At 35.4% G+C, this 17,430-nt stretch overlaps 1 protein-coding gene across 1 annotated transcript; it reads right to left on the bottom strand.

Annotated features, from left to right (window-relative positions):
- Positions 1-7,772: 7,772 nt before the first annotated feature.
- On the bottom strand, positions 7,773-16,692 carry LOC112502946 (aspartate aminotransferase, cytoplasmic-like). Its single transcript, XM_025106979.1, has 12 exons — positions 16,506-16,692; positions 14,672-14,743; positions 14,379-14,440; positions 14,204-14,287; positions 13,187-13,286; positions 12,924-13,044; positions 12,277-12,440; positions 12,002-12,139; positions 11,394-11,515; positions 11,148-11,242; positions 8,961-9,081; positions 7,773-8,005 (listed from the first exon to the last, which is right to left on the bottom strand). Exons 1-12 carry the CDS (start codon positions 16,686-16,688, stop codon positions 7,921-7,923), a joined length of 1,347 nt encoding a protein of 448 aa, XP_024962747.1. The 5' UTR covers positions 16,689-16,692; the 3' UTR covers positions 7,773-7,920.
- Between the last annotated feature and the right edge of the window lie 738 nt (positions 16,693-17,430).

Below are 17,430 nucleotides of genomic sequence, written 5' to 3'. Positions count from 1 at the left end.
TATATTCAAATTCCCGCGTAATTCGTTCACTCTCCTTCTTTAAGGTTTTGATATGATCCTCATTAAGACAATTTTTTCGATGTATATTTATGGAATGATCTCTAAGAACCACATAATTCGTTTCTAACTGAACAATCTTCTCTCGCAATTCTTGATTCTCCTTCTTTAGAATATCTGTCATTTTAAAGAAATGATCAGTTAAGGATCTATGCAGTGAAATCAGATAAAAGAAATATGAACAATTAAGCTCAAAAAGAACTGAAAAACTCACGCAAAAACAAATATACAATGATCCAAAAAAAATCTAAACACAAATGAACTAAGAAACTAAAAAACAGTCCAAAAAAAATTTATCACCAAGTCCAAAAACTGAGTCTAAGTCCAAATCACACAGTATCAACACTTTACAATACAGATATTACACTTTGAAGAAAATGATCTATCTGCTCTCTGAAGTGTATCTAAAAATCCTCGTGAATGCTTTTCTTATCGATTGCTACACTTGGACTGCTGTGACTTGATCTTAATCCCAGAAAGCAAATCCACTTCAACAGGCTTTCAAATCTGGTAACCAAAGTGAACTGTATAGCTTGAGAATGTCCACAGTGCACTGTTGTTCCGGTCCTGTGTAGCTGAAATGTGTGCTACTAAACCTGCTGTCAGACTGTTGTTATCAAGACAAACTTGAACCCAAATTAGTATGAGTAAAAGTGAACAGCAGTGAATCAAAATGCAGTAAACCAATGCTCACAAAGTCGCCACACTATCTAACCAAAAACCTGCACACTGCTGTTGTTCTTGTTCTGTCTAAACAACCTGTCAATTTCTGTGAAGAACCTGCTGCTTCTTTCTTCTCTACACCAACACAACACAAAATGAAGCAGTTGCTGTTAAAACTATTACTGCTTAAACCTGCAGTCTGATGTTATGTTTTAAACCTGCAAGTCTGTGCAGCATGTGAAGATAGTAACAGCTTGTGCAGTTTAAATCAAAACAGCAACGTAAAACTAAACTCGTTATGTCATAGGCATCATGAATTGTTGTTGCTGCTGTAGAACTGGCAGTGTTGTTGTTGCTGCTGTTTTAGTCCTGCTGTGTATTGCTAAAAAAATATCAACCTGCTGTTTACTGCTGCTGTGTATGATCAACCTGAGAGAAGATGTCAAGACCTGTTTGTTGTTTAGCTATGAAACAGCTTCAAAACAACCTTAACCTGTCTAGCAAACAGCAATGATAAGTTGTGATTGGTGGTAGCAATGGAAATAGCACTTTTGTTACACAACCTGTTCAACCAACTTCAATCACTGCAACTACAAGTATGACATGAGGTCGCAATATGGCTGAAACCTTGGTGCATGGTCCTCCTCGTACTCAGACTACTTCCCAGTTGACTGTTAAAACTCAAAGGCTCGAAGAGCTTGCTTTTAAACAGTCCAGACAGTTGATTTCCATGACTTTGCAGCCGTAAACAGATTTTGGAAAATATCTGTCATCGTAGAATCACTTTGTTCTCCACTACCTGCACACTGTTACAAATACAGCAGGTACTTTCTTCTTTACACCAACACAACAGCAAGCAACAGCTTCGTCAAAACCAGTAACTAATGAGGATAATAGATAGCAACCAGAACCACGACGGTGTTTGCAACCTGTTTAAAAAAAAACTTGTTTGCAATCTGATGCTGCTGTTTCAACCTGCTGCTGCTTCAACTGTATGAAATCTGTGTAGCTAATAGTATGAACAGTTGTGTATGAAATCAAACCTGTGAAGTTGCTTGTTGTTTCAGACTTTAAGATCAACAAGCCTGTTTTAAAATTGCTGTGAAGTTGCTGTTTTTTAAAAAATTGGATGATGCTTGTTTAAAATCAAGTACAACAAACACAACAGAAACACAATACATTCTGTCAATGCATGATATAAACCGGATACTTCATGAAATTAAACCTGAAAGCATAAACACAAACAGAAATGCTCAACCTCACTAACCTCACCAGCAGCCAATTGATGTTAAAAAAAATCAATCCTTGTCAAGATATGGAACAATTTATCAAATTGAATTAAGAATCAACAAACAAATTCGAATATGGGTAAAAATAATTAAGCGGATTAGAAGTCCGCTCAAAAATAGTTCGATGCACAACAAGTCCTAAACCGCTCAAAATTAAAACTAAATCACTCACATTAATTGAACGGTTTACATGAAATCTGAGATGCTTACCGAATCAGAGCTCTAATCCGGTCAAGAGGTGACCGGTTTAGATGAATACCGAACAAGGGTTGTCCGGTTTATGAAAAATCCACTCAAAATTAAACCTCTTACCTGAAATTGTCCGGTGTACCTCTCCGTTCAAGGAATCCGTTCAAGAAGTGAGCGGTGAAGATGAATACCGCTTGAAATCCGGTGATGCTTTGTGCGATTTGAACTTAGCCGAGAAATTGATTGAAACTTTGAAGCAAACCTTTAAGCTCTAAACCGATTGAAAAGCCTGCGGTTTTGTCTGTTGGAGAAGAACAAGACTGAATGATCGGATTAGCTTGTTGGGCTTTGAAAATGTCGGGGAGTGCTGAAATTTCATTTCTTGATCATTTCTTGCCTATTTCCATACCCAAGCATAACCAAACTTCAAAATGCTTAATAAACCTATTCTAAGGATGAAAACACACATAAAAATTGGGATTTCACTTACCAAAAAATCCGTTAGTGTTGAGTTGATGTGTAGTAGAATTGGGCAAGAACGCTTGTCATGTACTTAGTTACTTGGACAAATTAAATATGAAATTACGCTAGACTAATGCTAAGAAGATTTTGGGGCAAAAAAGGCATAAAAATGTGATGAACACGCTCCGAAATTCCCAAACTGAATAAACATGGTTGGTTGTCCTAGTTTGTGTTTTACTATAAACATAAACAAAGTACAAAAGTAGCAGATGTTCAAGCAAATAAGCATGTAGGATACCCATGTAGCTCGATCATGGAAAGAAACCTGAAGTATATTTGCTAATCGACGAGGTAAAGGAGGCAGACATAGTAGCTGAGTGGTGCAACCCCACTACTTGTCAGTTGTAATGTTGGTTCCCAGATTTCTTAATTTAATGATTTGGAGAAATTTGATAGTGGAAGCAAAATCACAATCAATTATCAATACAATATCATATAAACAGGAAGATCTCACTAGCAATTCTAGTCATATATGTATTCATTTCATATTTATAATGAAGAGTAAATTACAACTTCCGTCTCTATGGTTTGTTAAAAATTTCGATTTTCGTCCCTGTGGTTTAGAAATTGCAGTTTGTCCCTATGGTTTGTAATTTATTGATATTTTCGCCCCTAAATTACTTCTTACCTTTTTAAGTACAAGGTACCAAAAGAGTAAAGAACTGTAAACCACAAGGACTAAAACAACAATAAATTATAAATCATTAGAACGAAAATAGCAATGACGTATAGGGACGAAAACCATATCTAAACCACAAGGACGAAAATCATAATTTTTAACAAACCAAATGTAATTTACTCTATAATGAATTATACTTGAGAGAGGAAAGATTGTGTGATAACCGAGTCTTGGTTATCACCTGAGGTAACTAATACGTGATTATTTATTATAAGTTATATGTTTACGTGACAGCATGATAAATTTGATCATGCGAGTATGTAGATTGTATGCATAATATGAATATGCATGACTAAGAGTAAAGTTGAATATATGTATACATGATATTATATGCATGAGAAGGTATATATGTATGCATGCACATGTGAGGCTACTTTAGCCGCCTTTCCAAAAGAGGAAAGGAGTATATATATAAATGAGAGTAATGCCTTCTCTCAAAACTCTTGCCATTTTAAAACCTTGAGAGTGATTTTAGAGGAAGCTTGTCCGGATTACTTATTGACTGAATTGTTGAAGCCTGGTTTCAAAAGAAATTCAAAGGTGAGTTATTAAATGTCTTTTAAAAGTATTTTTGATTTTGCATACTGAATTGAGTTATGAACAAATACCCGGACTTGGCTCTAAATCGGACAAGTGATGTCCGGATTATTTTTAAGTCGGACACATGTTGTCCGATTTAGCTTTAAATCGATCATAGTGTTGAGCGGTTTAGAAAGTTGGTGGGATTTTGAATTATGTAAACCGGATAAACGTTTTGGACGGAGAAGTAGGAATACGATCAAGAGTTATCCGGTTTAGACATAAACCGATCAAGGGCTTACTCAGTTTAGTATGGTCCGATTGTGTTTTGATCGGACTTTGATGTTGGTAAATAATTCCATGTATATAAAACTGAAAACTTGATCGGACTTGTTTTAACATTGTCCGGATTGGTAAAGTGGACAAGTGAAAGTGTTGTCCGGATTTGTAAATCAATCATATGGCTTGTGTTGTCCGGATTAATTTATTGACCAAAACTTGACCGGATTGATTTATTGACCAAAACTTGATTGGATTTATGCCTTGATTAAAGTATTTGTTCAAATAAGATCATCATTATAATATTATTTTATAATAATAAAGAATTAGAATTTTGATTAAGATGATTTTGAACTGATGATATTTCATTAGGACATTTATGACTGCGGTCTGTTCTAATTGGAGATATTTTGTAAAATGATTTGATGAGGAAATAAGGGTGGCATATCAAGGAGAGGTATACCTTTGGATATAAGGGTGGCATTTGTACCTGTGATTTGGAAACTTTATTTCTTTGTGTTTTAAAAATTTAGAATCAGGGTTCTTATTGGAAATCGTAGTCTGGATGTTATTGAGAAGATGATAACAGGTTTTGGCATGACCTTTGAATAAACCTTGTTTATAATTGAAAAGGTTTAAAAGTGGCATTATGTAAAACCTGGTTGATTCAGACCTATTTGGGTTTGGGTATGTTATTTAAAAACTGAGTGATTGGCTTTGGAATTGGAAAGGTATGGGTATTACGTTTTACTTGTTCATATATTTGTTATATATATGAAAAGATGTTTTAAATAAGTTTTGGTGATTTTCACCCTACAATGGCATAGAAAAAGGGATCCCACTAGACCTTCCGGTCTAATCCTCATTTTGTGATTTTAAATATGTATTGCAGGAGGTGCTGACGGTAAAGGGAAGGGGAAAATTGTGATATTTTTCTATATGTATATATGTATCAAGATTTACCCATGATGTACATAGTTTTGGTAGAAAATGTTGATTAGTACAAGAATATGTATTTTGGAATTTTTGGACCATGTATTCTGTATGGTAGACTCTTGTACTATGGGACCTGAATGGTGTATAAACATGTATTTCTTGTAAATGAAGTATGTCTTATATGCAATGTGTGGTATGGGTGTTACAGATTGAGGGGACGTTTGGTTTAATGGGATGCTTATGAGAGATTTGGATTTTGTGGAAGGATTTAAAATTAAAGAGATTTGGATTTGAAAAGATTTTAAATATTTGGTGTGTTTGTTGTAGGACTTGAAATGAAATTGAACTCAATTTTTTATAAACTATTTATAAAAAACAAATTATGAATAATTATAAAAATAATTAAATTATCTTTTTATTAATTGATTATTATAAAATAAATCTTTTCAATATATTTTAAACATTATTATACACAAATCCTACGAAATACCAACCCCATGGGATTTCTAAATCTCATTTTTTGTAAGATTTCAATGAAATCTCGGTATTTCAAATTCAAGCAATCTTTCAAACCAATTATAGGATTAAAATATAATTGAATTCCAAATTTTACTAAATCCTACAAACCAAACGAGACCCAAGGGTACAATATAGCTTGAAAGGTTTTCTCTAAGTTTCCAATCATTACTTTAGAGTTATCAAGGTTACAATACAATAGAAATGAAGTTGTTATTTATAGGCCTTTGAAGCCTTTGAAGATAAAGTCAATTCATCCTCCAGTGAGAGGCCTCTTGTTAAACCTCATCATTCTGATTTGTGAAAGTATGAAAAAGCTCTGGGAGTTGGGAGTTCTGAATCCACTTATCGAGAATCCATCAGCCATGACCAGAACTCATCCAATGGCACCACATCCTTTACCTTGCTTCTAGACCTACCTATCAGACTCCCCAACTCATGCAAGTGAACAAGTATAGAGCTCATGCACCTCAGTCGTTCCTGCCCAACGTCTGTTAAAGCACTTTTACACGTGGAGGCTTCCCATTGGAGTATAATATGACTTTGATTTATAGGTTATAAATAGGAGCTCATGCATAATTCATATCAATCATATCACTTGTAAGATTTAAATATTCTTTGTACTATCGATCTTCACGATCAATCTCACATGTGTAATTGAGATCTACTATCAATACACATGATGACGACGATGATTCAAACAAATTTTTTATCTTTTATTACCATTTATCATCTTAATTGCTTATACCTTGTCCTTAAGATCAATTTGCTTTCGCTACTCTTATCTGTTATTAGATCTTAAATTGAGAAAATTGAAACCAACATCTCCACATATAAGGGTGAACAACTAACTTCAAGAGGGAAAGATCAATCTTCGAGCTTCAAGGTTTTTGAAGAGACTAAGTGTTGATGTAACACCCTATTTTCAACATTATAATAATGACAAAATTATGTCAATTTTGGTATCTTAAATCATCAAGATAAATATTAAGTATGATGATATTATAACAGTATTGATAACACTAAAATTCAGTAGGTGATCAACTATAGGCTACCTGATGATGGGAGACTACCAATGGGTGATCAATTGATAGGCTACTCGTTGATAGGTGATCAATTGATTGGCTACCTGCTATGTAACCCGCCTATCGGGTGACCAACCTATGGGTTGGGTTGTCAGTCGATGGTATTTTGGCGATGTTGTTTTAGTAACTACCCACTACTTATTTTCAACAACAACTTCCATCTAGCAGGGAGTTATTCTCAACATTAATATATGAGCAGTTACGATTCTCCAAGTTAAAAAAGGAAGATTTTTGTCAAAATCGGGACTAAAAATTTAAGATTATCCTCAAGTGAATTTCGTAATACCTTGGTAGATTTTGGTCGAAATACTACTTAAGGAAAGTGATCTCACGTGATCTCTAGTTTTATCCAAGTTTTAATTACTTATTGTTTCTCAGTTTTTTTCTGAAATCCCTCCAACATGGTACATTTAACGAGACGAGACAAAAAAACTCTTTGTCCCATGTTTGACGTAATATGGGATAGATAAAAAAAATCACGGTCCCACGTTTGGCGCGTTTGGGACATGTTCAAGGACCGGGACTGGGTGGGGCGAGATATGACAAGCTAAAAAGTTCCTAATCTACCCTCATTTGACACAGCCTTAATATGGTATTTGTTTTAATGGCCACCACCATATATTGACCACCTCCACCACCACTATCAACATTATCTACCACTACCACTACCACAACCAACCACCACCTACACCTTCAACATGTCGATCACAACTATCTGTTCCACCATTATCGCTCGCCACCACCACCACCACTGTCCTCCACGGTTACCATTGTTAACTAGCCACTACCGCCTCTGCCTTTACCTCTACCTCTACCACTGTAATCGTTGCAACAACCTCCAATGTGTCTCTTGTCCATCATCTTTATATCTTCTAGTCACCATTGTCCGCCACCACCATCATCGAACCATTACCACCATCACCACTTCAACCACAACTACCTCCTCATCCACTACCGAATACCACCACCACCACTTTCCACCATCTTCAAATCCTCTACCGTCATCGTCATTCACCACTACCTTTACTCCACCACTATGTGAACAGAACATACCTTTATTCTCTTTGACAACACACACTTGATCATTAATCCTTTGATTACAACAAAAGTAATTGGGCATATTAAGATCCACATAGTGGATTAACCTGAAGACACTAGAAAAAATATATGTGACTTAACAACTTCCTTAAACAACAGTGGTTACAGCAGCATGTATTGCATCTGCAAGGTGAGGGACTGTCCTCGAGCTTAAACCGGCCATGCTGATACGCCTGCACATCCATAAAGTGAACCAAGTTACAAACTTGCACGACTTCATTTGTATGGTCCGTTATATTGAAATGGGACCCACAAAATAAAAACTGATTTGTGTCATTTGACTTTCTTATACTTCAATAAACCATAACGTTGAATACGAAACCATATCAAAACCAAACAAACCCAGTAAATCCCAAGCAGAGTTAGGATCCACAACACATTCCTCACCTCTACCCAAGGTATAGAGACGTTGCTTCTATGAAGCCCTCCGATTTGCGAAACAAATAGATAGAAGAAGAATCGAGCAAGCAACATGTGCAAATGTGTCCAACAAATCATATAGTTATATAATTGTAACAAATCTAAGGTGCAATGAACATAATAATACGAACTTTTCCTATATCATGTTGCAATTACATGAATTTTAGTTGGGAGTTCTTTAGGATCACTTAAGAGGTCTTGTGTGTGGAAACTCCCCATAATGTGTTGTCGTATGAATGACTACAAGTGTGTCAATAGGCGGCATGGGTGGACCATATGGAAGTGCCTACCTAGAAAATCTAGTCCTCCATGTAATGTAGAAGATAAAAATAAAGTATGTCTTTATTGTAATGCATTTCCTGAAGTTTTGTTAATGATGATGCATACCCCAATCAAAAATCGTAGATCTACCACCGAATCGGATAGAGTGCAGAAGTTCACATCCTTGGGTGTGGTTTACCACAACTTTTAGAAAATATTTATACGAGTATACTTGCCCACCTTCTAATTGTAGGTTTTGTGATCATCCAAGAATACGCTTAGCACTCGATACTAATGAAACCTTCTTTCAAATTCATAAGGAAGTTACTTTTCTTGTTAGCAATGTTGTGTCTATGATACATACAACCTGGATATAAACAATCCAACATCTAGAAATTCTACATATACTTAATATATACAGCAAGAATCAAGGTCAAAATACATTACCCGTCGGATGTCATGTAGATGTGGTATTCTTTTGTCATGAAGGTGACTTGCTTTCTATTAAGCCCTGTGAAAGTAAACATCCCAATTTGCTTTATAATATGGCTCCAGTCACCAGGTGTTCCTGCCAACACAAAATAACCGTATGAAATCTTCCAGTCCAGTCTATCACTTGATTGCAAACAGGTTTTTTTTATATTTTCTGCTTAAATTTACCATCGAAGTAAAAAGATTCCAACAATTGAGAAGTCAACTATGTTTGATATGCTAATTGTTGGCCAAAAAAACTAGTCTCGTTGCATAAAAGCTAGTTGCCAAACATGGGACTATGTAAAATGACTTAAAAGAAAAATAAGGAGCATTTATGTAAAATATAAGAGGCATTAATGGAAAAAAGAATGCCAACTAGTTTTTTAGAAAAGCTAGCTTATAGCTTACCAAACGGGGTTTTCTTCAATAAGTTCAAAAAATAAGCTAGTTTATGATTGCCAAACATGGCCATATGAGGTATCTTTGAAGGCACATTATTCTTACACCCATATTTGATCCAGCAAGAATCACAAAGACATGGACTCCTCTCCCTGATAAAGCACGTTTTTAATAAATGCACACACACTATGCATCCACATATTACAAAAACACACACTTATACTACTATTGCTTGCCTGAATGAAATGTAAGCTTAAGCTTTCCTATAAAAGTTCACATAGTAGGTGGTTTCAAGGACTCTATTTTAGAGTACGGTCAACATTAACCCTTAAAGCTAAACTAATAACTCCTTGCTTAAGTGAAAGGCCACCGTATTGTCGACAAATGAAAATTTATCACTCTCCATGTGGTTATTAACGAGCCACACCCAGTGCCCATGTAAAAGTTAAAAATAAAAGTAGGGTTATGAGGCGGAAACTAAGAGACACAGCTAAGGTGAAGAAACACCGGAAAGAGACATATAGTTCCAACAAACTTCACTTTTAAGCAATTTGAAGAGCTGTTGGACCTAAATTTGAAAAACCACGGCCATTTTATCATACCTGAATTATCACAAGCAAGTTCGATGGCACATGCATCACATCAATAAATATTGAGAGATTTTCCATCAGCATGCAGCTTTAAGGCAAATAAGTGATAGCAGCTATAGGACATGGTGCCAATAAGAATAGAAGAATCTATTCGTTGATGAATTAAATAACTAGTTGAGTGCACGTATATAAAAGCTTGAGATCCTGATTAGTCGGTATGAACATTGTATTTTCCTAGTCATTATTCTCTTACCAAAAATTAACTTCTCAAACACTTTGAAATTTTCTTATGAACACTGGTGCTGTAGTAAGGTGGAACTCGAGCCACACCAACCTTCAAGTGCATATATAAACTTGGCTAAGAATGGGTTGCTAATGAACTTGACTAGCTCATTCCAATTTGTAGGATTTCTAATAATACCTAGGTGGCATTTGGTTCATTCGGAATTGGAATGAAATTTAATCATGTTTGACCATGCATTTGGTTAACAGGAGTTGGAGTAGAATCTGTCAAAAGATTTTGAATTTGTCTATTTGGTTTGTTGAATAAAATAGTGGTGGTGGCGTTACTGGCGGAGGTGATGGCGGTTGGCGGTGATAGCTCGCAAGCAATTTCACCTTGTGAACACAACTAAGTCACAGAGAACAGCTCTGGGTTACTCAAATCAGTCAGAGAACGTCTCTGGTGCTTTTCATATTCAGAACTGATCAAAAGATGCCCTTACATCAATGAAGGCATGGCCTTATATCTAACCCACATTTAGAAGTTTCTAGATTACCCTAACAGCTTGCTAAAGGAACCAATACCAACCCAGTGGCAGATGGCCCACAGCTATGAAAAAAACTAAAAGATCATTATAAATAACTAAGATGGTAAAACGGTGTCGTATCAGGCGGTGACGGCGGTGGCGCCGATGGTATGAAGGAATTGGAATTCCTTCTAGAACCCAAAGAAAACTTACATTCCACCATATGTGGAATTCAAATTCCTAACCAAAACTCAAAAGAAAGAACCAAGCATATGCACGGATTTTGGCCAATGGAATTGACCATTCTAATTCCCTCAAATTTCATCAGATTCCAACGAACCAAATGCCACCCTAGAATCTATGACAAAACCAGAAGAACACACACAAATAGGCAGGCTCCAAAAGATGAAGACAAGTAGTACCTCTAGCACCTAAAGCATCAAAAAGATGTTTGCGCATGGTAATAATACGGTCAGCCATTGCCTTCAATTCAAGGGTCCATTCATGGTACAGGTTTCTGCAGGTAATAAAAACACAAATTCACGAGACTTTTTCAGCATAAAATTCAGTTACTTAATTTTGCAAGAATAGGTGAGAAATTCTGTTGGCTCACAAAACTCTAATTTGTTGTCCATTGAAAGAGAAAATCCACCAAGGTAATTCTTTACCTGTCTTTGAGAATGGTAGCAACAATTGAAGCACCGTGAATAGGTGGATTTGAGTACATAGGCCTTATCACAAGTTTCAGCTGGCTGTTAACTCGACTTGCCACATCGGCAGTCCTGCAAACCTGATCGGAATAATATAATACTTTTGTCAAAATATTAGACAAACTTTCTGTAGATGTATTCTGATTTCTCAAGAGGATTTTCAGCATCTTTCTCTTTTTGACTAGTTGAACAACAATCAGTATCTCTCAATGTTGGAAAGGATAGAACTCCGACCAATAAAAAATGCACCAACTAGTTTTGACGTTACAACTAAGATAATGAAGGGGAAGTCCATCAAATCAGCATATAAGAACATATAGTTAAATGCAATAGTATTGTTCCACGATCGATTAGTGATCCCATGTGAAACGAAGAATTGGAAGATACTGACAGAGTTCAAGATTTTTTGTTGCTTATTGGCTTAATGTGAGGTGAGCTAGGGCAGTCACAATTTCTTTTCTTCAAAAAGATTATCATTAATGGGAAAAAAAAGGAAGACAAATAAATAATACACAACTGTTAGATGGGTAAAACACATCTGACAATAGTTTAAAAGCTTCACTTACAATGCTCAATGCACCAACCCTTTCACCATAAAGACCCATATTCTTTGCATAGCTTTGAGCTATAAAACATTCGCCACCATCACCAACAAACATGCGGACAGATTGAGCATCACCATCCAGACTTCCACTTGCAAAACCCTAAAAAGTTTGAAAGACAATTTCGAAGTCTTTAGCAGTAAATATGACTCTTACAAGCAATAGTCCTTGGTATCAACATTCAAGTTCACATGCTAAAACGGAAGGTATCAAACGACCTCCATATAATTGAAACACACCTGATATGCACTATCAAAAAACGGTAAGAGACTTTTTGATCTAATCATTTGCCTTATTTGCTCCCACTGTTGAAGTGTCGGATCAACACCAGTGGGATTATGAGCACAGGCATGTAGAAGCACAATTGCTCCAGTTGGAGCTGATTCAAGGTCTTCCAGTAAGCCTGTTAACCAAAAAACCAAGTGTATTGCAACAGAATTGAAAAAGAAATAATCATCAACGATCATTAGATTAAAATATTGAAACCCCAATCAAAAAAGTAAATAATCAAGAAATATGTATTGATCTTGAATGTATGCATCTGTTGGTAACATGTTTATCGCAACAAGTAAAAATGAAAAGAACAAAAGCAAAACCCAGATATAGCATCACTCAATACGCAAAGAACCATTGTAGAAATATTGACAGAAACAAGGAATTTACTTTTCTATCATAACATATGCACAGCATGAACTGAAACTTGGTATACTACACTGGTTATAAATACAAATTACTATTTCAGAGAAAATTGATAAAAAAAAAAGCATGAACGCACTCTGCATTAGAAACATGGATCCCTAATAGATAAAGAAATTATAATGGACTAATAAAACACCGAGGAATTCCCATATCTGTAGCAGTTAATAGATGCAAGATTGTTGCAAACCTTGGATGTTCAGTCCACGGGTTACTGGATCATAGTAGCGGTAAGTTTTCACAGTCAAACCAGCAAGAGTGAATACTTTCGTATGGTTTCCCCATGTTGGATTGGGAATATATATAGTACGCTGCAAAAGTGAAAATGTTAGTAAGCTTATCAAAAAATCAACGACTGAACAAAGAAAACAGAACAGATGACGAACAAGATATTTAAGTTTAATGTATGAACATTTCTAGTAAGATAGAATATGAAAAAGTTAATGTATTTACTTCGCGGTAGTGCCTGGCCAGAAACTCAGCTCCAACTCGCAATGACCCAGTACCAGACAAACACTGAACCGTTGTAACCAGGTTTCCATGGATAGCAGGACTGCACATCAAAGCAAGTAAGACATCACACATTATTACATTATAGTTACATATAAGAAGCGAACAGGGTTTCATCGAAGTGGAAAATATAGATGAAGTAGTACAATTCAGCAGTGCCATAAGACAAAAAGAAGCATCAGTTTCTTCAATGTTATTACATTATAAGAAGAAATCAATAATCCCTCCATCCTTGAAACAAGTGCCTTGTTGACTTTTGAGTACAACCAAGTTACTTTCTATAAGGCAAGTGGATTAACAAATTTGCTTCAAGAAAGAAGATCAAAAATTACATTTAAACAAAAACTAAACCAAACCAAACCGACCCGGTAAATCCTACTTGAGAGTAGGGTCTAGGGAATTACATTTAAACTATAAAGAGTACATAAAATAAAAACCTTTCAAGTTGCAAACTAAATATACCGGTTACAATTTTGAATACAAAAAATAGTCAGTTAATCTCCAAAAGCAAAAGTATTAAGTAAGAACGGAGTGGTACCATCATATTAACCTGGAAGGAGAGTTTATCAAACTTTTTCAGATGATTGAAGAATGAAGAGAGGTTTTTTGCAAATAGAAGTAGTGATACCCTATGTCATAGTGAAAAAACCAAAAATTGCCCAACATCGCATTTGCAGATTGTCTCTCCTAGGCGATAGCCACTAATAACAAAATTAAAGACCTAAGCAAGTGTATGCTTATAAGTTGAATTAAAAGGCATATTTGAGAGCACAAAAAGAGGAAGGGAAAACTATTTGCTGCAGGAAGCAGTTAGACTGACCTGTTGAAGCACATATAAGCATAAAAATTATAATTTTTTTTGTATGCCTACTCAGCTGTCCATGAGGATTGAGGACCACCTATGATGCATTATATATCAGATAAGCATTAAAATGACAGATCACAGCAAATGATTCGGACCTGTCAGCTCCGAGGATAAGTTTTGCACTTAATTTGTTAAAATCTGCCAATCCAACAATGGGGAGATATTCCTTGACACGAGACCTGCAAGTAACAGAAGTTGGAACTTATCTGTTAATTATACTACATTCTCACTGGTATTACTTTCAAAGGGTAAATGATAAACACAGATTACCTGTCATTAACAAGTAGCTGCTCTGCTTTTCTGACAACATTCAACACAAGAGGTTTTCCTTCCTGTCATATCAAACAATAAACAAGGTAACTCACACATTGTTCTCAATAAATGGTTGTTCAAAGAAGCCAACTTTTAGTCAGCAATATTGAAAGATCTTGACTCTTCTGAGAACCATACACCCTATGAGACATCTACAAGGCTTCCTTGAAACGGGAGACAAATTTATCAGTTGTCTGAACATTGTTACGAAACAAGTACCAAAGTAACACACGACCATCTAGGAAACTCACCTCAGTACGATAAGCACCAACACCCAAATTTAGCTTGACAGGGCTCGGGTCTTTGTTATATGCAACAGTAACCTGCATTTACTCAGACATTAACAAAGTGTGTTAAGGATTGAACCAGAGAGGGTAAAATTTCAGGAAGAAGTGACAGTTTCCTGAAGGAAACTCAACACTACATATTACAGTAAGAAGATGTGATACGAACAGAGCTTCAAACATCAAGGATTTGCAAGGCAGTCTGGTTTGAACTATTCAGTGTTACATAAATAACCAATCAAAATACAACTCTTATGCTGCTACTGATCCAATAAGAATATGTTCAACCTGACATATATAGCATTTGGTGGGAACAGGCAAAGAGAGACGAATCCAGTTAAAAGACCTTCACAATAGAGCATGCATTTTGAACAATCCTTTACAATACCTTCTAATGTTACTGCATCATAAGAACAAATCATTCACATGATTACTGAAGAAACTTCACACTTAGGAGTTGCATACTTCAAACATAGCGCAAGGACTTTGCTTGGAGGGCATTTAGAAATCATTCCTCAAGTGAGCACTTTATTTAAACAATACAAGCTACATGATCAAACATTAAACCTTGATGTACTTTAACCTACAATCTACTCCAACTAGGATTGTTCAAAACATGAGGTTGATGTGCTTATCATTTACCAATGCCACCAACTCAAAGTTTAAAACCTTTTGAACCTTGGTTCAAAAATCCAAAATAGGTTGCTGAAGTGAGATTTCCTTTCACCTTTTCTTTGTTTTTTTGGGGGAGGGGTGTGGTGGTTTGGAGTTTCAACCTCCATTTTGGAAGTGTCCAAACTTATAAATGATCTGCCACCTGCTATATTTCTATGTTTTAGTTTCAAAAGAAACGGAAAGGTTTACAACGAACATAATTACTATTCCCTCGGTCATGCAATTGAATTGGTAGTTACAAGTAAACACTCAACTAACAACCATGTAGGTTTAGAAAGCAGATGGCCTCGCACAAAATTTATAATGTAAAAGTGACAGATGTTTGGCCATAGCACCTGAAAATATATAGAAACCACATTATGTAGATAACTGAATGCCACTTACATAATTATCGTCCTAAATTATACAGTATCTTAAGAGTTCTAGGCAAAATAAAACAAGAATCACGTCAAACATGTAACCGTACCGAATTGTCAAACAGATTTTAGGAGTTTAGCTGCAAAATGTATCTCTAATCTTCAGACAGAGTAATATATTTAGCTAAAAAAAATATGATTGATCAGATCATAATGCACAGGCACAATCACACACACACATATATATAGGCGAAGGATCATGAAAAGCTTAAGAATAGATCTCAAAGCTTGATCACTTTTAATCTCTCATGAATTATAAAGGGAATTGATCCAGTGCTGCATTTTGGTGATACTGACATTCAACTAATTGATCAAAGGGTGAAAATCTTTCTTTAAGTTTCTCGTCATAACTTCCATTATTACCGAAAGTATATATATATATATATATATATATATATATATATGTGTGTGTGTGTATCACTTGTTAAACTAAATCAAACACGCGCGCACACGCATAGAAAAAGATACCGAGTATTACAGATGGGAATTAAGACAAATCTTCTCCCATGACTCCAAAGATGTAGACTTAAATGCGAAATTGATATGGATTCCATTGGAAGTTTAATACCAACCTTTTTATCTTATATAGAACTTGACACAAAATCACAGCTGCCAGATTTTCTCAACAAGTTTCAACCATCCATACTAAAAGCAAAGCTGAAAAGGAAATTGAAACAATCATTGCTTTGTTTACGGATATAGAAATATACCCCGAGAATCGGATCTTCCGGAGCGCGAGCTACGTTGGCGAACGCGGAATCTCCGGCAGAAGTTGGGGAAGAAAAGATGCTACTACCTTCATTATTGATCGTTACGGCGAGGTGACGGGCGAGCGTACTCAACCTCCGATCGGCGGCCGACGAGTTCATTTCTAACTTGTCTACGTTTTCCATTGCTAAACTTGAAAGTAAATACTTTGATCCAATATGTATATATAGAATAGTGATGACGTGGCGAGCTCATAGGTGGTGAGGTGGAGGAAACTTGTGGGGCACGATAAGGATGAGGACGTGACGGACGTTAGTTGGGCACGACGATCCACAAGGGTGTAAACAGCCATTGCCGTTATGGGTTGGCACAAACTTTAAGAAACGTTTAGGATGGCTGGATAGGGGCATTCACATTTAGAACATTCACCGTTCAGATGCGTTTGTTGTACTCATTGAATTATTTCATAGGACCAATAAATCAATAATTAAGGCATACTTCGAATCTTAATCGTTAATGTATTACTTAAGATCACACTTCGAGTAAGTCCAATAAATTCTTCCTTCTACAAACTTTTTACAACTTTATTAAAATTTGGAAAAGTAAGAAAATTTTCTAATTGAGACAACTTTTTAAATATTATTTTTCCATCGATAAAAAGATATTGAAATTAAATATTAAAAAAAATAAATAATATTTTATTTTACATATGAAATCTTTTAATAATAAAATCAAAGTTGTACTCTCTAAAAATAAAAAGTTGTTAGAGTTGCGAAATTTATTGAAAATACTCTTATAAATTTATTTTATCTGTATTATATTATAAAACATTTGACAAAAACTTTTAAAAATTATTTTTATACATAAAATATTGTATATTGATGCATATTACTTAAAATTCAAGATTACAAGTAAATTATGCATAAG

This window comes from Cynara cardunculus, unplaced genomic scaffold, assembly GCF_001531365.2.
Source record: "Cynara cardunculus var. scolymus isolate 2C unplaced genomic scaffold, CcrdV1 Un_Scaffold_2230, whole genome shotgun sequence".
Classification (NCBI taxonomy): Eukaryota; Viridiplantae; Streptophyta; class Magnoliopsida; order Asterales; family Asteraceae; genus Cynara; species Cynara cardunculus.
This window is presented reverse-complemented; position numbering and strand designations above follow the sequence as displayed.